The sequence below is a fragment of the Polyodon spathula genome, chromosome 57, assembly GCF_017654505.1.
Source record: "Polyodon spathula isolate WHYD16114869_AA chromosome 57, ASM1765450v1, whole genome shotgun sequence".
NCBI lineage: Eukaryota > Metazoa > Chordata > Actinopteri > Acipenseriformes > Polyodontidae > Polyodon > Polyodon spathula.
The window spans coordinates 1,651,625-1,676,624 of NC_054590.1; the positions used below are offsets into that span (position 1 = coordinate 1,651,625).

Below are 25,000 nucleotides of genomic sequence, written 5' to 3' on the forward strand. Positions count from 1 at the left end.
ATGTATTTTCCCCGTGCAGGTTTTGTTCTCCTTTATCTCCAAGTCTTCTCTCTGCAGTTTGTCTTTGAGAACGTGAGGTTCCGGCAGCTCCAGAGGGCAAAGTTCCAGATCATGAACGATGGGCAGGTCCCCTGTCACTTTGCCTTCATCCCCAAGCTGAACGACACTCAGTTCTGCAAGCCCTGGCTACGTGTGGAGCCATGTGATGGCTACCTGGAGCCCAGTGAGTATATTCATTTTGTAAAAATGTTTTATATAAAGGGGACCCCCCTTACAAAAAAAGTTTCATAACCTCTGGTTTATAATGCAAACACTGCCAAGGATTCTGGAAATGAGTACAAGAGCTATGAAGAACGGTTTCTGTAATGCTATGAGAAAGCTTTGAATGCTTCCGTCTCTGTGCGCTGTGTGATGTGTAAGTGGGCTGTGCTTGTCTGTCTGCTCCTCAGATGAGACGGTGGAGATCTCCCTGGAGGTGTATGTCAGCAAGGACTCTGTTACCATGCTCAACTCCAGCGAGGACTCCATTGAAGACATCCTGGTGCTGCACCTCGACCGGGGCAAGGACTACTTCCTCATCATCGGGGGCAACTACCTGCCCAGCTGCTACGGCACCTCCCTGGAGACCCTGTGTCGCATGAAGAAGCCCATCCGAGAGATCCCCATCACTAAGCTCATTGACCTGGTGAGGGGCTGGGGTGGGCAGTGGGGTACTGTGTGTACTGTGCTGGTGCTTGGGGGAGCTGAGTTTGCTGGTTTATTTATTTCTAATTTATCTTTCTAAGCTTGCAAGCCTTGAGTGAGGAATGTGAGCTATGTCAGAAGCTTTGCATGGCTCCTTATGGCGAGGAAGCAAAGCTATTTTTAGAGGGTCGCTGCTTGTTTAATAAAGGAGCCCTGTCAACACTTTGGAAAGGGGAAGTGGATGGTTTTATAGTATGATGTCGCTTTCGAATTGGATTCTCAACTTGCATACTGGTAAGTGAGGATGAGAAGCTGAAGTACTTTAGGTGGAAAAGTGAAGTCATTTCTGCATTGTAAGCCCTAAATGCATGGCTGGTTAATGCTGTGCTTGCATTAAGCTGGTGGGGAAGTAAGGAATACCCCTAAGTGCTGGAGAGTAATGATGATTTCAGTGGCTTGAACAGCTGCTTTACTTTCCACCAGCCCTTGCTTTTCTGCATTGATAAAACTCTCAATGCTTTTCTTGATCTGTGCTGTTGATTGGAGCGGCTCGTTGTCCATAAAGGTTCCGAAGCATGTCAGTCTTAAAAGTTTTCATTGGTCTGTGGTTAGGAGATTTTTTTGCTTTCTCTCAAATCAATTTATGTTTTTTGTCTTTTTATTTCTCTCTGTCTCTGTCAATCACACATCTGTTTTGGGCTGCAACATGTCCAGGGAGAAGAAAGCCTCACTGAGACGGTAAAAACCTTAAAACTGAAACAATGAACGGTAGTTCTAGAACGCACTCGCACATGTGGGTTTATATGTTGGCAGATCTTCATTTCTGGTTTCTGTCTGCTGCTAAGAAGAGTTCTTAAGGGACAGTGCATGGGTTTAATATTTGAAGTCACTCCCTAGCATAGTTATCCTCTGGTTCACTTATTACGGTAGCTGGAAATGCAGTGTGTACAGTAAGCTTGAAAGCAGTATGATTCACAAACTGTTCTGAGGTCTTGTCTCGATATCCCAGTGCGTCTAAACCAGACTTTGTTTTCAATCAGGAGAGGTCTTGTTTAGATCTCCTCCCAGTGGACAACGTTGGAACTGAAGACAAACCCTTGAAAATACCCAAGGAGGTCTGGCTGCTGGTGGACCATCTGTTCACAAAAGCCTGTCGACAGGTGGGCCAGCAATGCACACAAACACTGAAGGATCCTTTAGAAAAAAATGCCTGTGTAAAACGAGTCATTGAAAAATAAGAACACAGACTGACAGGTTAACAAGTGTTTCTGTGTTCTGGTGTGCAGGAGGACCTGTTCCAGACTCCAGGAATGCAGGAGGAGCTGCAGGCTATAATAGACTGCCTGGATACCAGCATTCCTAACACAATCCGTATCCTTTACTGTCCCAGTCGCAGATAGCTAGGGGTCAGCCTTGGGTTACAGACAGCAGTGTGGTTACAGAGTTCCAGAGACAGCTGAGGGAATTGGTGACACAATTCTTCAAAATGGTAAAAGGCGCCCGTGCCAGATTGCAAAGATTAAATGGCCACATGTAATCAGTGTGGCTCAATAGCAAAGGGTTTTGATCCCTGCTCTGGTAACATAACAAGGTGTTTGATTACCTAGATACAAAGTTAGCATTGAGTCTTACCCCAGTGTGCTGGTTGTAAAAGACCCAGACATTTCACTGCTAAAAAGTAATCGATGGACTTTGCCTTGCAATGAAAAGTTGGTATAGCGGTCTAATCAGTCACTCTAAACAGCAGCAGATCTATAGTTGCTAACGTTTGCATCATGGAGGTAGTGTCCTTTTACGAACCATAGTTTATGCTAAGGATCTCAGAAAGTAGATGTTGGTTACGAGTGTGTCTTGTTTTTTAAATGTATGTAAGGTAGGGGCGATATAAACTGCATCAATACTATATAAATTCGATAGACTGCATGGTGTATAAGCAGAAAGACAGTAAGGCTGTCTGTACTGTTGAACTGATCTAGACTTCCGAGGCATTAGGGGATCCTCTTCCCTGGCTTCACGCCTCTCCACTGCATCATGTTTGTTCCTGAACTGAACGCTCCAGCCGGTAGCAACCATTCAGTAGCCGAGGCCCTGCTCATTTTCCTGGAGGCCTTGCCTGAGCCGGTGGTGTGTTATGAACTGTACCAGCGCTGCCTGGACTGCTCCCACGACAGCCGGCTCTGCAGACAGGTACAGCCCTTGCAATCCTCAAGGAAACAATGCAGATATCAGCATTGTTCATTCAGTCTTTGTGACTGGCCAACACACATATCTGTCTGGTGCAGAGACAACTATGATCAGTTGTACAAACAGTCACGGTAAATGGGATTTGAACAGTGGCCAGAATAAATTGCTAGTTCAGTTCCCACTGCATTCCAGCTTTATCTACAGCACTAGTGTAAGCAGAGTGTAGTTGCTTATACAAGCTCTGCAGTATCACATGGTTTTATGTGTAAAATGTGTTGCACAGGATAATGAGAGGATTGCATGTACAGCAGAAGGATGTGGCTTCCACACAATTCAAATTGTGATTCTTTGCTTTCCCATAGTTGATCTCCCAGCTGCCCCGGGTTCACCGCAATGTTTTCCGGTACATCATGGCATTCCTGCGAGAGCTCCTGAAGTATTCCGAAGACAACAATCTCAACGCCAGTATGATAGGTGAGAGAGAGAGAAGGAGAGGCTGAACAGATCCCACACAGCGGCACTTTGAACAGTGTAACACATTGCCATAAATGGTAATCTAACAGCTGCTTTTTTTGGGAGTGATGGACTAGATTTAAAGGTACCTGCTTAGTCCTGAAACCGTTTAGTTTGGCCCAGTTCCTTACATAATTATCTGACAAGCATTTTTGGTCAGATATTTTGAATAGATTGTTGTGGTGTATTGTGCTCAGTACAAGCATCTCTTTGAATCTGTTGAGTCCTGTAAAGATACTGAGACTGTATAATAATTACTATTGTACTGCCCACCCCTTGTGTTTCAGCCACGCTGTTTGCCAGCCTCCTGATCCGGCCCCCACCCAACCTGATTGGAAGACAGACTCACCACGACCGTCAGAAAGCCATAGACTTCATGCTGGGGTTCCTTCTGGGCGGGGATGAGGAGTAGAGCAGCCCGCCAGTTGGAGGAGTGGCAATGGGAGGATGTACCTAGAGGGCAAAGAGTTAATGATTGTGGGCAGTGATAAAAGACTATCATGGGTACTGGTCCTGATCTATGCAGCCTGTTAATATAGAGATGTGTGTCGCTGTGGATAGAGGAGTTGTTTAGATGGGGAGGGATCAATGCAGTAAACCAGCAAGCAGGACTGAGAATAAGACTTCCATTGCATGGCAGAGTGATCCAATCCAACTATGAGCTTATCTAACCACCAAGTACAGGTAATAATCTCATGTCTGATGAAGCAGATTGTGAAATCAGGAATGACTCAAACTGCTTAGGAATGGATGTCCTATTGCTATAACTGTTCTAAGGTCTAGTATACTTGATGGCATCTACTCCTGAAACACACAGACACCCTTCCTCCCACCACCCCCACACAGCTATCGGTACCATGAATGCAAGGACAGACCAGAAACAAGACTTGTATCTCCTGCTGTTTGAGGTGTACAGTCAGGGCACGTCCAATGCTGTTAATGTTGAAAGCCATTAACTCCCAACATAGGATTCTTATGGTGTTTCAACTCCTGTTCCCAGGTACTTCTCAATAATGCTGTATTCATCCTACCTTGCAAAAAATGGAGGGTCGTTAGAGTCTGTGCCAAAATGTGCCCATAGTTACCCACATGCTAAGGTAATGCCTTCCACACTACTTGCCAGGATTGTTCATTGTTCGTTGCAGAGGAGAACCACTGCAGCAGTATTTATAGGAGTGAGCGGTAAACTGAAGCTTGTTTTGCTACCATATTAAACGGGACCTGCATTCAGCCCAATTTGAAACCACAAGCACACCCACTGGCGAACCCAAAACGCACTTAGATGTCCATGCGTTTTGGGTTGTTAATTTGGTGTGTTATAATGTTAGTACAGTATTATTTATTTTTTTATTCCAAAGTAAGAAGTGCACAGGATGGAAGACATCAGCCCCAGTTCTCTTTGGCTCCAACTGCATTATTATCTTTATTCAGACAGAGACTTGAACCCAGGTCTGTTGGCTGCTATTCAACTTCATTATTAACATAATTAAACACACTAAAGTTTGAAGATACTTTGCAATCTGGCACCATCATTATCACTGTGTAATCCAAAAAAAAAAAAAGAACTAGAGGAATTGACCAGGTACTGTACATCAAGGGATCAGGACTCTGGTTTATGCTCTTGATTAGATCACCTTTTTGCTTCTCATAGAAACTTGTATATGCAGACACAGCAGTAGCCCTGCAATTTACAGACTGCCAATGAGTCACGGTGTACACTGGAAACTGACTCTGCATTAACTATCTGCGTTCATGTCTTAACTCTGGTGTACATACTGTAGTGTTTCTTTCTTTGCGTGATGTAAAAATGTCTCGTACTGTAAGTTTAAGTGCAGTTAAAAAATGTTTATGTATATATTTATGTGAATTCTGTGCCCTATAAACGGTACACTCTAAATACAAAAAGAAAGTTCCTCCATTTACAGTTTGTTGTCCTTTTTCACGTTGCATCACCTCACAAAGAAACTCAAAAGAGCTTCAAACCACTGCTGGGAGATTTACTGTACAGCACAGGCTCGGTTTGTCAGTGGCCTGCTTGGGAGTTGGGAGTAACAGAAGAGGTAATGATAAATTGAAGTACAGACTCAATGGTGAGAGCGTAGGACTGGCAGAAAAGCTTTCATAAAGACCTTCTGATCTACCAGTTTCTTTGAGGCTTGATGTGCAGTGGAACTTTACAAGGCTGTGATACTACCTTTTAGCTGATATGTGCACAATAGACAGATAGCTACATAAAGTGTAAAGATTTGGCTCTAGTCATATGCAACAATCATGAATTATATGAATACAGTATGCTGGCCTGAGACATGGTTTATATGAATACAGTATGCCAGCGGGCTGAGCTGAGACATGGTTTATATGAATACAGTATGCCAGCGAGCTGAGCTGAGACATGGTTTATATGAATACAGTATGCTGGCCTGAGACATGGTTTATATGAATACAGTATGCCAGCGGGCTGAGCTGAGACATGGTTTATATGAATACAGTATGCCAGCGGGCTGAGCTGAGACATGGTTTATATGAATACAGTATGCAAGGGGGCTGAGCTGGAATCGGATCAGTTTTAAAACCATCCCATTTATCATCTTTTGACTCTCAATCTGGTTTCCTGCTGAAGAAGCTTGTAGTGTCTTAGTAAATTAGGGGTTTGTGTGTCCTTGTGTTGTCCTGCTTACTCTCTGCCTTTGTACTGTGTTGTATTGGATTTGGGTTTCCTTAATGGGAAGCAGTGTTGTGCTGTGCTTGTCTGCTCCCTGCTAAATCCCTGAGTGGTGATGGCACACCTTTAGTTAGGTTATTCGGGAGCTCATGAGAGATCCCTCTCTCGGGTGTGAAATTCCCCTTATATGCGACCCCCACTCCCTGTTTATAACCCTTGCCTGTGCACCATGCTTGCTGATTCGCAAACCACCCCCTTGGAAGTATGAGTCTTCTTCGAGTCTCGTCCTACCGTCGCTTGTTTGAGGAGGAGGAGTGGGGTTCTAGCCCAGCGGCGAGCCTTCAGTGTGGGGGGCAGTACCGAGCAGCAGCCAGGTGAGTGACCGATCAATGCCTGCAAGATGCCAGCTAAACTGGCGCTGCTGTTACCTGTGTCTTTCCGTTTAAGTTTGAAGAAAAAAAAGATGGCTGTATTCCAATTTTTTAAACATGCTGTTGGCGTAATAGTTTTTTCTTTAATTTATTTAATAGAACTTAATAACTTTATTTAAAACGTGTAAGAAGACTGACACTAGTTCAGTTACTTTGGTTCTGATAGTTTTACCTTAGAATTATGATTGGGCGCTGTTGTGAAGATCTGGATATTTGCATTAATAGAAACGAAGCTTCAATTTGGCCACCTTTCGTCAGTCATGCAGAATGAGAACTGTTTTAAAAAACACTGGAGTTGTGGCTACCTGTGTCGATCGCCTCAGTGCAGCTCTCTCTCTGTGTTTGGTCTCCAGAGCTGGTCGAGGTGTGGAGCTGGACTTCGCTGCTGCCCGGACTCTGAACAGAGAGGGTCTGTCGAGCTGTGTGAGGGACCGCGGTCTGATAGCTGCTCTCAACAACAGGCTGGTCAACCTCATTGAAACGGTAAGTCGCCAGCCTTCAACAGTAACTCCAGTGCAATCTGACAAACAGACTTACTGTTTTCAGTCAAAGATGTTAATAAAATGAATTGATTGTAGGTTTACAGGCAAGCATTGTGTCAGGCAGAGCACTTTTGTCTTGAATACATTTTCTGCGACACTTTAATTTTAAAGTTGAGTACATTTTCATTGAATTCCTCCAAAAAAGATACCCGAAAGGCTTTTTTAGCCCCCAGAAAGCAGCTTGATGCCCGGTTTACGATTCACAGACACTTGCAATCAAAGTATGGTATGGCCTTTGCTAATGTTCATTTTACAAATCGATGCTTTTCAGAAAAACCAGACTGTACCCAATTTGGAATTTAATAGAAGTGGCTTCAGTTATAAAAAAAGAGGCTGTGGCTGGGACAAGGTGCTAGACTGGCAAAGCTGCAGGTATGATCTGGTTCCACTCTAACTGTCCGCTTCTGTGTTGACCCAGGCCCGCTGTCTGGAGGAGGAAAATGAAGTGCTGGAAGCAGAGATCCTGGAGCTGGAGAGGAGGCTGGAGAGTCACAGCTCCCCCTCCTCAACCGGCCAGCGAGAGAACATCTTCGACCTGAGCGCCGTGGTGGAGAGGCTTAGGAAGGAGAAGGTAAAGAGGACCTGCACTCTTAATCTGGGGACATTACAGTTACAGGTCATTCTAAAGTGTGCCACCAGGTGGGGCTGTATTGCTGACTAAACCAGAAGGCAGACATTTTAAATAATCATCCTTAGTTGTGTTTTTCATGATCCAGCCACGACAGACCCAAGGTGCTTGTATGAAGTGCGTGGCAGGTAATGTGCAAACGATTGTGTCAGCCCAGGTGCGAATAGATTTTCACCAGCTCCCCCGCCCCCAATCCTTAAAACAAATAACTAACGTGTGTCAGCACCTGTTTTAAATGGCTTCCTCTAACCGAGGCCCCCATGTTTCCACAGGAAGAGATCCTGTCTGATATCGATGCCCGACAGAAGCAGCTCCTGATCCTGCAAGCGAAATTTGGACACACCTCTGAGCAGCGTGCTCTCCTGGAGCTGCAGAGAGAAGAGATCGCTCAGGTAATGCACCTGTGCCTTGTATTCCCACTGCTGAGAGTTTAGAAAACGCCAAGGAAACAGGGAGCAATCTGATTGGTTGACTGTTTCAACCAGTGTAGATGTGTCACAATACCAGCTTGACCCTTTTAGAACCGCTCTTCACATGGTCCAACGCATGGCGAAGCTGTTTAATGGCATCAGACTTCGGCACGTGAACATTGGAGCATGTCTGAAGACTCTGTCATGTGTTATTACAACATTTAAGGGGTGACTGCAAGATTAATGAAGTAATATACATCATGTAAGTTGTTATTAATGGTGCTGGAAAGAAATCTGATTTGAGCAAATTGTAATAGAAAACCACATTTTTTTTTTGAACAAGGATAATGTGTCTTACTCTCAAATTTAGATACAATGGAGCCACACAGGTCAATGGTATATAATACTAGTTTCCAGATAATAATTGCAGATAATATCGTAACATATTAATTCATCAAACCAGTCTTTACAAAAGCAGTCTGTAAATATGTTGTGAGCTTTGGGAATAGGGCTTGATTTTACAGTAGAAGCTGCTTCTGTCAGCCCCTCCACTAGGTGTCACTGCAGGCTAACATACCTTGTGCTTCAGCATGCAGTGCTCAGCAGCTAGACCTGTCGGCCACAGCTGTTGGATTCCTGTTCAGGTTTAAGGCAGCCTAAACTTAGCCGAGTCCCTAATACACTGGGCATCGAGCCACAGTGAAACCCAACTCCTGCCTTTGAAACCATTGTATCAAACACAATCAACATGCCACCGCACAGCTTTGACTAGTGCCCTTTAGAGTTTAGATGAGTCTAGTGCAGTCATATATATTATCATGCAGCGTGCACATTGCATTTCTCATGTATTCAGTCATGTTGTGCATCTTAACATTTTTATGCATGTATTACAAATGACATTCACCTGTTATCCTTGATATATAGACTAATGGTCGCACAAAGCTGATTTAAGGTGGAATTCCTAGATAATAGTATTAATAGGGTTGAAGCTTCTGGGCTAAAAATGTTTCATATAATAATATACAGATCCAGCACTGTTTAGATTTGAACACCCACCACTATGACAATTCAACAGAACATGGCAGTGATTCTCAATAGTTTTTCAACATGCAAGAAGCCCCGCAGTCAGATACTGCAATCTGCAGAGAAAGGAAGAGAAAGACCGCCCTCTGTGTTATCATGGTGTATTAACCCTTCCGCTCAGATAGCCAATCCAGCTCTGTGTCTTTGGAGAATCTGTTCCCTGGTTTGTTTTTGCCTTCGTTTGTTAATCTGTGATTTTATACGGAATAGTTCGTTAGCAGGGCCTGAACATGGTGTTATGCACAAAGGCTGGCTCCTGTTGTTTTGGAATCCAAGGTCATACCACAAAAGAGAAAGCGTGTGGAGAGATCGTAAAAAAAATAAATAAAAATCAACGCCTAGAGCACCTGGCGTCGAGAATAGCATCTGAAATATCTCTTCACTCGTCAGGTCTTTTCAATGAAAAGAGCCCTGTCTTTAATACCTCACAAGCACATACTGTACAGTGTAGCTCAGATATGAAATGAAAGTGCAAGGTATCTGCATCACTCTTTGCTCAGAACGAAAATGTAATTATATATATATATATATATATATTATATATATATATATATATTAGCTCAAAGAGCCAGCTGCCCAACGTTTCGATATGTTGTACATATCTTTCTCAAGGTTTTTTTTTTCTCAGTTTAGCCAGACATCAATACACAGACTTGGACTCAAACCCACTATCTGTCCACTAAGGCAGTTATGCCTTCTTCACTGACATTGCTTTCATTAGGCCAGTTCCAAGCTTTTCAGTTCTTTTTCATGCTTCAGACACAGGAAATACAGTCTCCCGTCGCTCAGATTCTCTGTATTAAACAGATTTCCTGTAAGTTTTTCCTAACATGCATATATCGTGATCATGCGGTCGCTCGTACTATGGCTACAAGCATGAATGTCCATTGACTTGCATGTTTAGGAAGTCATTGGAAACAGCACCAAAACACGCAGAACCTGGCAGTGAGCTGTCTTGGCAATTTAAACATGCTCTTTCCCTTTTGTTTGTTTTAATAACTTGCCGTTAGTGAAGCGCCTCCCGTCTCCCACACCTCGTTTCAGTCTGCAGTATTCTCAGCTCCGCTTCTTTCCGCTGGTTTCCTTTTGTTCTGCTGTTGAGGCCTGTTGTCTGAGGGAGACCTGGTGCTCTATTTGTTTTGTTCCAGGAGGTGGATGCTGTGACAGCAGAGTGCCTAGCGCTGCAGGAGCAGGTAGGCATTTATGAGGAGCAGCTGGAACTGATGCAGGAGGAGCATGGACAGGTGAGAGCCTTCCAAAACATAGGAGGTCATTGCCGTGCACACAAGCTGTAGAATCCCAGATATCGGTATGGTTCTCGGTTCAGGTTTTGGGTTTGTGCACATATCTAGCTGCTTTTATCAAGGTGTCACTGTACAGTTCAGAGATTATTTTACTAAGCATATTCTGAAAATGTATCGCTAATGGATGGAGTTTTTCTTCCCCTATTGCGCTAATGGAAACTGTTCTCAGAGGATACTGTTTTCATCCTACTCGCACTTTCCTGGTAAAATTCACTCGTAATAATTACGCTACCATTTCAGTTTCATTTTATTAAAATGAACAATAAAAGCTTTAATCGAAAGCAGTGGCGTGAAAAATAAAAAGGGATACAGTAACTTCCCTCCAGGGTTTAGTCTGTGTTCAGAATCAATTTCTTATTTTCTCTGCAAATGAATGAGACTCTCGTGCCAGCGCGACATGGAGACTGGATTGCGCTAAAAGACACTGATATTCCATTCTGGAGATCGTCGATAGCAGCCCTGTCTGACAAAGAGTCAATGTAACTCATGTGGTGAACAAGAGATGAAAAGTGGAGCGTTCCCCTGCCAGGTAACAGGAGCGGGAGTAGAAGGAGAGGATACTGACTGTGACTTCCGTACAGTTCAAACACACCTTGACATGCCTGGATACTGTATCCCAGAGCTCCAGGGGGAAAGGAACACAGTCCAGTTATTGTCACTTGTACCCTTAGAGCAATATGGTGTTTGTTTCATTGTTAAGACTGGTAGTGGGTTTGAATTAGAGGCAGGTGACACCGGTTCTAGTGATACCCAAACCACCCCCTGAGCTGTTCTGTAAACGACTGTCAATTTTCAACTCTTTAACAGCCATTTGTGACAGACTTGTTGGGCATTCAGTAATTTCATTTTTAAAAACTGTTACTGATAACACAGTTATAGTTTTAGTCTGTCTTGCAGCGTTTGGAGACCCTGGTTGCCCCGAGTGACGGTGCCCCATTGGTTAGCCTGGTGTTCTCGACCCCTGATGTGACCCCCACTGTCCTGGATATCAAGGAGTATTACAGGGAGTTGGCTGAGAAGCTGCAGGTGAGGGAGGGGACGTGGGGGACGGGGGGTTGATTTTACTTGAAATTGAGCATATCTATTGTCTTTTGACATGTCTATTAATATGCCTGTTTGTCTGACGATCATGCCTTCTGTCTATCCCAGTAAACTGTTATGTATGTATCAAGTATAATCAAATTCATAAAAAAAAAAATATATATATATATATATATATATATATATAGAGTATGAAATCTAATAAATCAGTACTGGTAGTTCACATCATGTAAAAAGTAAAGCCTGTAAAGCCACCCTCAGGCTGTATAGTATAGCAGAGTCGGGTGCCATTAGAAATGGAGTAGATCATTCTGGCTAGTCACATGATGCGATCGGAACTGTCCCGACCATGTAGGGACTGTTGGCATGTATGCATTATTTATTCATATTCATTCTGGCTACCTTACTATACTAGAAGAGGTACTGTCTGGTCACAGAGTCATATTAATTGCTTGTTTGTGTGCAACCTGGCTATAGTCATGATCTGCAAGAGAACTAACAATAGCATACTGCTTTTCCAGTTTCAGTCAGAGCCAGCCGCTATCGCGTGGGACGAAGAAACAAAGAAGCCAAAGGCTGGCACAGAATTAGGGGTCGGAGGGAGACACGTGAGCGATGTCGGAGAACTGAAGAAACTGGTAGGTTTAGAGGAACACCTCTGTGGTCCCTCGTTTCTAATCCTGCTTGAGAATCAGATCATTCTGAGGAAGACAAACCTTTTGACAAGATTAAGACAAATGCATTGTGTTCGGTTACTCCCATTATACAGTTTCTAATGCTTACAAGTTTTTCCCTGATGAAACTGTTTAAACTAATAACCATCCTGCAGCCTTCATCGACTAAGCCATACTGTTTCTAATAGTTCAGCTGCTGCAGAGTAATGATAACCTCCCATTTAGATTTACAGTTTCCAAGGGCATTTGTCCAGACCACATTCATAGTTTAATTCTAACACCCAGGAGTGATGGCTGATTGAATGTCTTCCCTGTTGATAACGAGTTCTGGCCGAACCGCTTCAAATAAAATCTCCCCTAAAAAAAATAGCTCAGCTCCGCAGCTCATTGTTGACATGGACTGATAACTGTACTCAGTATAATTGTATAATTATCAGAGAAGAGAAGAGGCCATTCAGCCCATCAGTGCTCACCTCTTATCTTTTTTAACTTTGAACACATTCTGTATTTTATATGTTGCCTTCCAGCTGGAGGAAATTAAAGCTATTCTGAATACCTCATAGAAAGATGAATATGCTTTTTTAGCCTCTTTGAAAACAGGCTTCTAGTCACAAAGTTTTCACAATGAATCTGTTGTCATGTTTAACTTTTTATACTGTAGATGGTTTTATACAGGGGTGGAAATAAGACTCGTATTGCATAGCAGTTTTGCCATTCCAGGTGTTAATAGGAGCTTGATTAGCCACAGTGTACAGGTAACAAGTTCAATTGTGTCTTATTAAACTCCTAGTAAAAGCAGGAATGGATCCAACTGCTAAGCATTAGGAGTCTTATTTCCATCTCCTATTATATTCAGGATATGATGGGATATGACTGTTTTGTAGGTTTTTTAAAATTTTTTGTTTAAATGGTACTACTCAAGGCAATCATTTGCACAAATAGTTGAGTTTTCTATTAAAGTTAAGCTCTATCTGGGATAAAGAAAGTTAACCCTAGTCGTCACGGCAGTGTGCTGTTTTGAGCTGTGCTCTTCCCTCTCGTCTGCACGTCCTGCAGATTGCTGATCTGGAGAAGGAGCTGGAGGCTCTCTGGCAGTGTGGAGAGGCCCTAGAGAGGAAGATTGAGGACAAGGAGGTTCTCCACGAAGAGGAGATCGCTCAACTGGAGGTGAGGAGAGCACAGCCTTGACACAAATAAGGGCCATTACCAACACCCCCACACTGGCGTACTTGAAAACAAAGGCAAGGGGAGCAGGATTGAGCACGTCAAAAGCCAAATCATAATGAATCTCCCTTACTGTATACGGCCCAGACAGATAGGACTCCTACAGACTGCCATTGCTGTCTTGATCACCTGGCGGTCTAGAGACAGTGATACTGTATGTTTCAGATTCTTATCTAGAAGCCTCCGACTCCAGCAGTTGACGTGAGTGGAGGTACTTCTGTTAGAAGGGAATGGTGTAACTGAATTTTCTCAGAAAGAGCCGAGCTGGGCAGAACCCTCTGACGCGTCTCTGTTTCCTCAGGACTGCACCGCGGAGCTGCAGGAGAGCCACAAGGTCCTTCAGCAGGAGATTAAAGAGCAGGTCAACGATTATGAGGAGCTCCTGAGCGAGAAGATGGCCCTGGATATCGAGATTGCAGCCTACAGGTAACACAGCTCAGGCCACAAGACAGCTACTGTGCCTGCAGAGGTGTCTGGAGCAGAACTTCTTATAGAGCATTTGAACAATTGAAAAATCCAATTTAAACTGCATTTTCGAGGCACTGGGATCTTTCAAACTGTTTAAATACACTTGAGTGCAGCCATGGCAGGCAGATGCAACAATAGGAGACGGAGATAGTGGTGAAATACAGATTCCTCCAAGGAGTGAAGAGGAAGCTCAGTCAGAGCTGGAAAGTGTGGCTGGACCCTCCATAGTGATGACGAATGCTCCAGATAGCAGCTGTGAGCAGCCTTGTCATTGCTGAGCACTTCAAGAAGCATTCAGAGCTACTGTTTCCTGAGTCTCAGGGGGGCCACAGGCTTGCAGGAAGTTGACACCAAGCTGTCGCTGGCAGGTGCTTCCACTTCCCCTTGCCTTGAAGACTCTTCTTCGTCTTCTTCTTCTTCTTAATGTATAAACATCTTTGCCATCTGCTTCAATTCACTCCTGCCGTTGCCTATGCTTAGATACATGTCTGTAATGAGAAGAGTCAGTCTGGAGGAAAGGTGATTAATAGAAGTACAAGAGCAAAACCCTATGATCTTCTTTCTTCTGCTGGAGGGCAGTTCTAGTACAAGCAGTATCATGTGGCTAGCTGTCCTATTATAAGTGACACAATTACTCCACAGCTGTGTGGACCAGGTTTTCTTATAGCTATATAGATAGAGAACATACTAATCTGCTGTGTCTAGATCTGACACCCTACTTTTTTCCCCCCAGGGGATTGGTTGAAGAAGAAGTGGAGAGACTCTGCAACTATTAATTGTCTGGAGCTGCAGAATTCCAAGTGCAAGACAGTTCTAGAGCAGGGTACAGAGTGTTCCTTTCCCAGCAGCACACAGAGCCAGACTGGGGTGGTTCATTTCAAGCAGAAGCAGCAGTGAACCATTGAAACAGTAACCAGGACTTTAGGAAGGTCACCATCATGTCTTATAACACAGCAGAGTGGATGTTACTGTATACACAGATATAAATTCATTAAACTGCTTGACACAAGGCTAATTTTTTGACTTGACATTGTTTAAAAAATGATGTCAAAGGAAATGTACTGTATAAAACCACCCGGTGATAGCATGTCTGCTGGAATACTGTGTAGTTTAATAAAATAATTGAAAATGGATTACGATATGAGATACCAGCTGAAAAAAACAGGCCAATTTAAACAAGAAACAATTTGGGCTAGCTGCCCTCCCCCTGTTCCATCAAAAACCAAAGCTGTTGGAAACTTGCATTTGATGCCCTTTTGCACTGCCATGAAAAATAGCGGCGGCAGTAAGCCCTGATTGAGCCTTGTTTAAATTAGTCTTGTATGTATTTCATCTCGAAAGGGTGATGAAGGCTACTTTAAACAGGCCTAATGCACCACAATCAAGGAGAAGCACAATCAAAGCCATTGAAGTGCAGGCAGGGAGGCAGGCAGGCAGGCAGGGAGGGTAATGGATCAGATCAGGGTGCCCTGCAGGAGCTGTATAGACATGAAATGATGCATCTCCATAAGGAGGGAGGAGGGTACAGCATGTCTGGGATAAGGAAGGGATTAGGAGAGGGGTGGGGGCATCCTTCCATATCAGTCGAGAGAGGCCACATGAAAGATCGCTACACTCCCCAGCATCCACTATCGAAAGGGGCCTCAAAGCAAGAACCCCCTTAGCTTTGCAGCTGATATTCATTTACAATCCTGTTCAACACTCCTGGTACAGATATCTGTTGGTACCAGGGTTCAGTGCCTTTATCGGTTTATCCTTTCTGTAAACTCCTTTTAATATTAATTACCCCTGAATTAGGGAAGCGAGGTGGCACATTGTTCTGCACTCAACTTTTGGCACTGTCTTGAAGAATGGCGGCATCGTGGATGGCAGCAATACGTGTGGCATTGCAGAAATGCATATTGCAAATGCAAATCAGTTGCTTACAGCTGCCCCCCCCCCCATGTGAATCGTCTTTTTTTAAATTTAGCACGCACCTTTAAAAACGCACACACTGTTTTTACCAGGAGATTTACAACTTCAATCAGGAGAATTAAAAAAAATAAAAATAACGATAGGAGCAACGGTGTTAACCCAACTCTACACAATGAGGCTGTCGTTTTATTGAGGGGTTCTAGTGACAACTATAAACCCACGAGAACGAAGATCTAACCTGAGCACATTTAAAAAAACTAGATCACTTTCTAGGAAGTTAATGTAGCTGTTGAGAATGAGAGTTTTAAAATCTGACGATGAGAAGACTGAAGTAGGTGAAGACAGTTGTAAACTCCAGCAGTGTCTATAGATGTATACATTTACCACAACTGCTACTACTACTGGGGCAATAAATTATAATGATTTTACTAAATCAGCTGTGAATGCTTAAGCCACTGTAATGAACTGTGTTTTTAACGGTTAGAAGATAGAACGCAGCATTCTAACAGCACACAATAAAATCCCATTTAATTACCATGACGACTTTGCAGCTAATTAAAAAAGATACTATTATTCGCTGCTTATTTATTTGTGCTGGGGGAGCTTTCACATTCCTGACAAGGAAGGAAAGCGTCTTGTTTTCACAGACTCTACCTTCATTAATCTGATAGACTTCAAAGAGCTGCTGCTTACCTTGCAGGGTTTATCTTCCTTTCAGCCCCCCCGTAGCACTCCACTCAGTACCCCCACCCTAGGGGGCATTACTTAATAATCCGTTCTGGGATGCTGCAAAGTGAGAGGTGGAACGAACACAAAGAGGAGAGGGTCGCCCGGGGGTCACCTCCAACACTTTTGGAGGATTAGTGCTTCATATCGAAATCCCTTTTAGAATAACGGCTGTTAGATGGCTGCCTGGATAGGTGCTGAGATGCCAGAACTCACTGATGGAAGCTTCCTGTTCCATTATAAACAGCGCTTGGACCGCTTCCTTGAAGGTCTGAAATTAAATCATAGCAAGAAAAAAGCAAGACCACCTAGGGGGTTTAAACATGCAGAATTAGCTTTGCTTCAGCCCTGTCTTGCATATTGACAACACTCACTTTGAAGACCAGCCTGTGAGGGAGTTATTTGACTTTTTTTTTTTTTTTCAACAAATTAGATTCTTCAAAGAAAACTTGATGATGCATATTCTGATGTCAGTTTAAAACGTGTTGTTAAAACGGAAATGAAACCCATTCATCAGTACTAGTTCAGTTTAGCCATGCTGTAATTGGACATCGCCCAACCAACAAGTAAGGGTCATTTAAAGTTACATGCAGGACCTTTGCATGCCCTTCAAGCTCTATTGGGCTCTTATCTCCACATTCAAACAGCTGCTCAGATTTAAAGCTATAGGCTATCACACCTGGAGCATCAGTTGTATTGCTTCACATTGCAATGAGTTGTGTTGTTCTAAGGGCCTGTGGTCAGTGATTTGAAATAGTCCTTCAATCAAGGCACTGTGTTGTGAGATGTGGGGGTGGGACGGTGGCCACATCGGATCTACACTGTTCACCGCTATATTGTTCAGAAAACAGCAGATTCGCAACTAGGAATGAACCACAATCAAACAAATAAGAGATTAGGCTGAAATGCATCTGAGGTCCTGAATTTATGACTTTGGTAAGTGCATCAGTATGATACAGTTCAGAACATATACAAATCTGGTTACACTGCCCCCTATGTTACATAAGAGCTATTCATTTCTACTATTCTATTGAAAACCATTTGGTGAACTATATTTGTCTTATAAACTTCAGTGTTTTACAGTCTTATTCTACACGGTGGTGGTGCGAGACCCGTGCAAAATCAGGTTGATGATAAAATGGATAATCTCAGTTTTTAAAAACAAACTCTAACTCCAGTACATGAACACAACAACGCACAGTCAATGCCAGAACAACAACAGCAACATGCAAATTTCAAGTTTCGTCTGCAAAAGACAGGGAGAAATTTATAGAAGAGCAGAATAACACAAGTGCTCTTAGAAAAACAATAAGCGCGCTCTTGCTTTATATGTCACCAGAAACCCTAGATAGAATTGCAGCCTTATTATGCACTGTTGGATGTACATTATTATTATTATTATTATTATTATTATTATTATTATTATTATTATTATTATTATTATTATTATTATTATTAATTAAACAGAGAATACTCAAGTTTATGTCACAACGTAGAACAAAGATTTACAAGCTTAGTAAAAACACCAATTTAAACAGTCCCAGTAGTGCAGTAATACAATGTTACAAAAGCTAAAAAAAGGGAATTGATGAATAGTGTTTTATGAGGGATCACTGGTGGAACAAACTACACACAGCAGGCTCTTACAGAGAGGCCAGCTGTGAGCAGGTAGGTAAGCCATCTGTTTGCTCGCAGCTCTGCTTGCCTTTGTGACTCTGTGTGGTTTAAACTGGGTGCGCTCCCTTTGAAGTTCAGGAGATAAAAGCACTCAGCCTGCTGCTTTACATGTGTTTGCCTCGTGATGTGAAAAGGTTAGAAGGATAGCGGTGATATCATGTGAACAAGTCAAGAATAACTGAGCATGCGCACGCAGCCAGCCAATTCAAAAGTCGTTTTACAGAACCGTGCAGAAGAACAGACTAATTTGTGCAACACCCCTGTTTGTGATTAAAATACACTTGTGCATGAGGGCACTGTGGCCTTGATTGCTCTGGGGTTTGACCTCCAAGTTGATCTCGTAAAAAGGTATCAATCTTTTTGTTTTCTTCTATCATGTTTGCAGAACAAACAAATAAAGCCCACATGTGTTGGGTGTTTAGATTCCTAATAGTTTATCTGAGCTGATGTGTGTCAAGGAGGCTGACCGGGATCACTACTTATACATCAACATCAACAAAAGGCAAGAGTCTGTAAAAACATACAGAAGGAGAAGCTAATGAAAACTGCTTTCTTAGTAGGAAAGGATAAATGATGAATGTGAGAAGCTGGAGAGGACACTTTAACTGCAGACACAGGCAGGGTCTCCCCTTCATCGTAACAGTACTCCCTGTGTCACTTCCACACCTAGCAAGATAGTGCTATCGTAGGGTGCAACAGCACAGTCCACTGAATCCAGCCCCTTTTACAGGATTGGTAAGAGTCTCAGTCATTTGTTTTTCTGTGGTGAAAGTTGCAATCCTATACCTGTGTCTGTCATTTCCACTGCACGACTGGTGGCAGTAGATGTCAACGACAGAAGTTTTGTCTTGTCATCAGTTGATGGTCTCAGAATTTCTCCTATTTTGGTACCTGTGAACATTTTGACAGGTTTAGTCAAAACAGTCACGTTGCTGACAGCTGACGTTTTATAAGATACATGTGTGCCTTATAAAAGATGACTAGTATTATTTTTCTGAGTGATTTATTATTCTCCCTTATTCCTCTATAATATAAACAGAGGATATTCCTGGAAAGTTAATGGAGCACTGTTGTTTTTCCTCATGAAGATGACCCAATAACCGATATGGCCTCCCTGATGAGTGAACTAAACACAGCACAGTATAAAAGTGCATGGAGTATTCTGTTTATATAAGTACAATCTATTGAAAATGCTTAACCCTAAATTGAAATACAGTTTGAGGGTATTTAATTGATCTGCTTAGCATCCTGGTGCAATTTGGAACCGCAAACGAATGTGTGAAAGCCAATGTGTATGCAGCGGGCTGTGAGTGGTTTTTCACACTGATTTTATATTACAAAAGGAACAGGATGTACAAATACAAACCTAACGTGTTGTATCCTTTTCCCCAGTTTGTAAAAGCTGAAGAACCACAATGCACTTCAACTTTGTTCATGTCTTCTGTCGCTATTGCTAGCTGTGTAAAGCAAGTGTGTCCAACAGGAACAGCGTTTATTTTTCATCGGGATTTTTTGATTAAGAGCGCTCCTCTCCTCCAGACCCTCTGTTTATATGATTTGTATCAGGGAGGGTCAATCTCTTTAGTCTCATAGGATATTGCGTTTCAATCAGCATTATTTATTGAACTTTAAATGGTGCACCGGAACAGGGGCCAAAGGCCACCTGAATGTTTGTAGAATCCTGACCTTTTGCCCGTTTACCGTAATCTCATTCTGTCGGGGAAAAAAAACATGCTTAAAATATGAATCAAATTGAATTATTACAAGCATAACCCAGAACATATGTACATGGCTGACTGTAGCAGAACTGCTGCAGAGAAGTTCAGCAAGATGTTGACCAAATAGCACAGAAAATTATGTTCAAGACTAGTATAAGTGTAGTGAAGCATAGCTAAACACAGAGTACTGTATAGTAAAGTCTGTGCAGAAGCATGGAGAAGCAGTCATGCAAAGTACAAGCAGAGGAGACTACAAATACAGAGCAGATTTACTGTGGTAAACTTTTCATAGTCGTGGTGCACAGGTTATCAGGCGCTTAGCTGATAAACAGTGCAGAACCTCAGCTTGGGCATGTTCTTCTTAAACATCTGCAGATCACCCCACACTTGTTATCTTCAACAGATCCTTTAGCTAATGCAGTATAGGTAGTAAATTACCCAGAGGTTGTCCACAGCTATCAGTAGTGCTTTGGAGCTTTCTCATAAGGGACTTATGAGTGCTTCTACGCATGGCCCACACATACTGTAGATAGTACTGAAGTGGTTGAAAGGTGATCCTCACCTTAAACATCTTTCAGAGGCAAACCTATTTGTCAGATACAAATCACTGCACTCTATGGATACGCCACTGCAGATAGTTTAACGTTTACTAATGGATTCTTTTAAATTGCACAACTTTTTACGATTAGGCATGGGGAATAATGCCATTTCACACAACAAATCAGGAATATCCAGAGTATTTATACATTAGTGAGTGATTAAATACAAGCTACGCAGACCAATGCATCCACACTGAAACTTATTGAATACCCAACCCTGGAACATCGGTCAAGTTAATAAGACTTGGAGTGCTGTGATGTGATGTGAATGTACTGTGTTAGTGTTGGATCTACCAAAAAAGTAATTATTGAAGTTCAATATTAAGACTGAAATAGATTACAGTACTGATGTTAGATTAAGATGTGCAGACATGCAAAAATATATAGTAGTTGTGCATTTCAATAATTCAGGACATCCCTGCATAACTTATTTTAAAGATACTGCTTCAATGTGTTCATCCTTACCAGTAGCAATTTTGTGTTATTTTACTGGTCGGTTTGTAGACAAAATAGGGTTTAAATGAACCCTAACAGCATCTGTTTGCAATTAGGCACATTCCAGCACTCAGACTTGCTTAATATTCATGCCCCACAAAATACACACTGTCAGAGACTTAAAGCAAACTCCACACACAACATGACAAGGGCTGAAAAATGAGGAGTAGAGTAGAGACTGGAAAGGGAATTCTCTGAGGAAGCTGGGTTAGCCTGGCTAATTTGCAGGAGAAAGAATGGGCTCTTCCACGACCCTTGGAGAGCTCCTTCACACAGACCTGGAGCAGGGGATGTTTACACGATACCCTGCACAATCAAAATGTACTCAATCTTCAGGAGACTTGGTCACTTACAAGCAGACAGGCAATGTGATTTAGGGTACATGAGAAATGTATTATGTAAGAACTCAGTGAGTTGTAAGCAGTAAGGCACACTTTTACTACATTTATAACATCATCAGTAATGCTAAAAGAGGGTTAGGTTGATTTTTTTGTTCTTTACTTTTATTTTTGCTAAAGGTGGTCTTCCATAATTTCTTTATTTTATTACTGGTGGCATGGTGGTTGGCGATGCTGCCTCACAGCACCAGGGTCCTAGGTTCGATTCCAGCCTAGGGGGGTCTGTCTGTGTGGAATTTGCATGTTCTCCTCATGTTCGCATGGGTTTTCTCTGGGTACTCCAGTTTCCTCTGACAGTCCAAAGACATGCTGTTCAGGTTGATTGGTCATTCCAAATTGCCCTTTGTGTGTGTGGTGCCCTGTGATGGATTGGCGTCCCACCTTGCGCCCTGTGTCTGCCGAGTCACCACGACCCTATAAAAGATTAAGCGGTCAATGATAATGGATGGATGTCTCTTCTCTTCCTCATGCTTTGTGTGTTACTGTGTTCAGTTCCATTTGCTTTTGCACAAGGAAAACATTTAAGGAAATGTTCATGCAATACACAAAGTGAATGCTGAGCAAAATGCGTGTGGACTGATTCAAATCTTCTAAGATGTGGTAATCAAATCCAAATTAACATTACTAATTAAACTGGGCCCTAGAGGGCAATCAAAGAATTACAGGACAAACAATTAATATTATAGACTCTTCTCATTCTTTCAGGTTCTACATGCTCAGTAATGCAAGAGGTGCAAGGTGCTATCCAATTAATTGTTTGGATATATTATTCCTTACCTGTTTTATATCATAACGTGTGTTTTTAACAATTCTTTATTGAGTTATTTCTGTTCTATTATTTACCAGGTTTACCCTTATAAATGTTTCCCATAGTAAAAGCATAGCAAAGTGTAATAAAGCACAGTGAAAGCGTGGTACAGCATAGGTGAGCATTGTAAAGAATAATGAGGTATGATAAAGCATGTTGGTAAACATGGCACAGCAGGGTGAACTATGGTAAATGCATACTATATTTGCAGCCTAGTAAAACTAGGAGCTGCATAGAGCACAAGCAGGTAGTGCAGCTGGTAGCCTTGGTAACAAGTCATGTTTCTCTCTCATTCGCACTTCATTAATCCCCTATAGGCCAACCCCAATCAATATACGGGAACACGAACAGTCCAAATGCAAACGTACATTCATTCAGATCTGTCATTAGAAGGTGTAGACACACATTTCAAACAAAGTGGAACCGATACAGATGACTTACGTTCTACACTTTAAATGGCAGAGTAATCTATTAAGTTTTGTTTTTAATGACGAATATTACTCATTGCCTTAAAAGTTAATTCATTGGTTATTTTTTTTGTTGTGCTTTTTTAAACTGGTCTCTAGGCAACTACAAGATTTGACACAGCCTCTGGAAATAAGCTGGATATCATGCTTCAAATGATAAAACTGGCAATTTAAAAAAAGTCAGACTGCCACAAGCCAACGAGCGCGGTGCGAATGCTTAATCCTGTCTGACACCAAGGCAATCAAAAACAAAAACAAAGCAGGAAAACAAAACAAGATGCTTTCCTCTGCCTGTCTCCCAAGCCGACGGGCTCTTTCACAAACTGAACAAAGGGCTGTGTCACTGTTTTCCTACATCGGACATGAACAGCACTGTACACGAGTGCCAGCCCAGGAGGGGCAGTAGTATTATGGTTTGGATGTTGCTGCAGGTCCCAGATAATATTGCACTTCTTTTTTGAGAAGAACCTGCGGCCCGCTACAGATAAAGTTAAGCAGAGCTATCTGTCGGCAGCAGCTATCCCTGCAAACATTCTCTATTACCTTCGGGATCTGGAGTTTAAGGGAAGTGATTGACTTGAGGGACTAGTTTGGTACAGGGCAGACTGCCCAGCGTTTACTCAGTGGTTGGCATTGGCATCAGGCAATAGAAAAAAAAAGAATTCTATTGAAAAAAAAATGCATTAGGTCAAAAAGTATAGAAATATAGTCCAGGGCCCTACAAGAAAAGCAGCTGATGTTTGGCAATGCTTTTGAATGCTTATCAGTTGAATTAGAAATGCATTAAGTGGGATAAAGTCAGACTGGTAGAGCGGTATTCAAAACATCCTTACGTCTAGCGGCACTCAGAAACAGCGGGTTATTTTCATAAAATCATCACTTGTTTCCCCGTTACATACTGTGCAAACGCATCGCTGTACAGCACAGCGCCTTTAATTAATCTTGAGTTGCGAGTTTTCCAGACTAACCCCTGACTCTCAGTGGGTGTCGGAGCAGCAGGGAAGATGAATGTGGCTCTGTGGAAACTCAAGCTCTGCTGCTGAGTTTATGAGGCATGCTGTCTTTATCATTATTAGGTGTGCGTTGTGGTTACAGTGTGGCTGTTAAAAAGAAGAGAAACTGCATCCACCAGCTGCGGCCGAGGCTCTTGAATGAATGCAGTACTTTTTACAAGCTTGGAAATGTTCTTTTCCTTTCTTTTGATACACTGTTGCACATCTCATGTGGTTTGACAGTACTCTGACCACCTGTCCATGTACTGTAAATATATTTTTATAGAAACCAGTTTGTTTCCTTATGCAAAGAAACAGCATGAGTAGAAGAGCAGGAGCAGAAGGGCCAGCTTTGGCCAACCTTGTACCTGAGTGACAGAACCCGAATGGGGCTCAGCCCTACTGGCATCAAAGCTCTACTGACCATAGCTATGTGAATGCAGATTCATTTTAGAATGGGATCTCTGTACACAGAGCGTGGGTTTCAAATCCACAGGAAGGTAATGCTTGCTGACCTCCTCGTTTTTAAAGAAGCAGGAGTAACACTTTCACACCGTGGTTAACCAGACGATCTGACATCCCTCTTCAGAAGACAGTAAAACAAATTACAACCCGAGAAAGAAAGAAGTCTTATAAAAGGTTCAGTTGCTACTTTACCCCTTTGAAGAAGTGGGCTGGAAAGCTGCTGAAATCAAATCCTTTACTGTTGTTGCTGTACACAAACGTGTGCTTATTTTATTTATACATTTTTTCCCATAATAAACCCTATCGTGCAAAACGATTCATACCCATTGTACACAAAGTCAAACAGACCCAGTTTAGGACCGCTTGAGTTCCTGTAACACATCTTTTTGACATTTTCTAGCCTGCCAAAGTATAGTGTAGTTTAGAATATGTTTATGTTAGCTTGTCAAGAGCAGAGCTGAAGCATCAGTGAGATTAATAATAAGCTGCTTAAAAAAATATATTACAGTCTGATACATTATATATAGTATATAAAGTGATAGGTGATTAGAGCAGAACAAAGCAGGGATGCTATTGAAAACTGAAAATGGAAGGTGAAGTTTTCAGGGAACATGGCATTTTTACAAATAGTTTACAGGGCTCTATTTGTGCGCTCTGTTGTGTCTAGATAAACTCCCATCGCTGAATACCACAAAGCTCTCAGTTAATTGGAAATGCTTTTTCACTCCAGGAAATATTAACAGTGAACAAACATGAACTCGATAACAAGGCCCGAGGTACATGTCAAGGTCTGAGCAGCTAAGCCTAGTGAAGCATGGATGTGAATGTGGCTTCTGTGTAGGGTAAAAAAGGGTAAATTGGTTCGCTTGTGATCAAGTTTTCAGCGGTATGGG

The 25,000-nt window shown here is 42.4% G+C and overlaps 3 protein-coding genes across 4 annotated transcripts in view; 2 read left to right on the top strand and 1 right to left on the bottom strand.

Annotated features, from left to right (window-relative positions):
• LOC121307584 (protein eva-1 homolog C-like) overlaps positions 1-113 on the bottom strand; it is a 3,274-nt gene extending 3,161 nt beyond the window's left edge. Inside the window, exon 1 of the mRNA XM_041239781.1 lies at positions 89-113. Within this exon, the coding sequence (XP_041095715.1) occupies positions 89-113 (25 nt within the window). The remainder of the gene's footprint in view (positions 1-88) is intronic.
• LOC121307642 (inositol polyphosphate 5-phosphatase OCRL-like) lies at positions 15-5,301 on the top strand. 2 transcript variants are annotated; one of them, XM_041239863.1, is made up of 8 exons: positions 15-223; positions 450-685; positions 1,399-1,422; positions 1,725-1,844; positions 1,971-2,055; positions 2,744-2,871; positions 3,231-3,342; positions 3,669-5,301. In XM_041239863.1, exons 1-8 carry the CDS (start codon positions 112-114, stop codon positions 3,791-3,793), a joined length of 942 nt encoding a protein of 313 aa, XP_041095797.1. In that variant the 5' UTR covers positions 15-111; the 3' UTR covers positions 3,794-5,301. The 2 variants fall into 2 exon arrangements, with proteins under 2 accessions (XP_041095797.1, XP_041095798.1); XM_041239864.1 differs by lacking the exon at positions 1,399-1,422.
• A 782-nt stretch (positions 5,302-6,083) lies between these two features.
• LOC121307553 (alpha-internexin-like) lies at positions 6,084-15,262 on the top strand. The gene is made up of 10 exons (XM_041239742.1): positions 6,084-6,417; positions 6,828-6,957; positions 7,435-7,587; positions 7,917-8,036; positions 10,286-10,381; positions 11,339-11,467; positions 12,004-12,120; positions 13,213-13,323; positions 13,682-13,806; positions 14,582-15,262. The coding sequence occupies exons 1-10, from the start codon at positions 6,308-6,310 to the stop codon at positions 14,622-14,624; spliced, it is 1,134 nt and encodes a 377-aa protein (XP_041095676.1). The 5' UTR covers positions 6,084-6,307; the 3' UTR covers positions 14,625-15,262.
• The last annotated feature ends 9,738 nt before the right edge of the window (positions 15,263-25,000 follow it).

What these genes read in the sequence shown, in the direction of transcription:
- LOC121307642 (XM_041239863.1), top strand. Translation starts at nt 112, where the DNA reads ATGAACGATGGGCAGGTCCCCTGTCACTTTGCCTTCATCCCCAAGCTG. An exon ending in TCACTAAGCTCATTGACCTG is followed by an intron (nt 686 to 1,398) that starts GTGAGGGGCTGG and finishes CAACATGTCCAG; the next exon opens with GGAGAAGAAAGCCTCACTGA. An exon ending in TCTCAACGCCAGTATGATAG is followed by an intron (nt 3,343 to 3,668) that starts GTGAGAGAGAGA and finishes CTTGTGTTTCAG; the next exon opens with CCACGCTGTTTGCCAGCCTC.
- LOC121307553 (XM_041239742.1), top strand. Translation starts at nt 6,308, where the DNA reads ATGAGTCTTCTTCGAGTCTCGTCCTACCGTCGCTTGTTTGAGGAGGAG. An exon ending in CAGTACCGAGCAGCAGCCAG is followed by an intron (nt 6,418 to 6,827) that starts GTGAGTGACCGA and finishes TTTGGTCTCCAG; the next exon opens with AGCTGGTCGAGGTGTGGAGC. An exon ending in AGGAGATCGCTCAACTGGAG is followed by an intron (nt 13,324 to 13,681) that starts GTGAGGAGAGCA and finishes CTGTTTCCTCAG; the next exon opens with GACTGCACCGCGGAGCTGCA.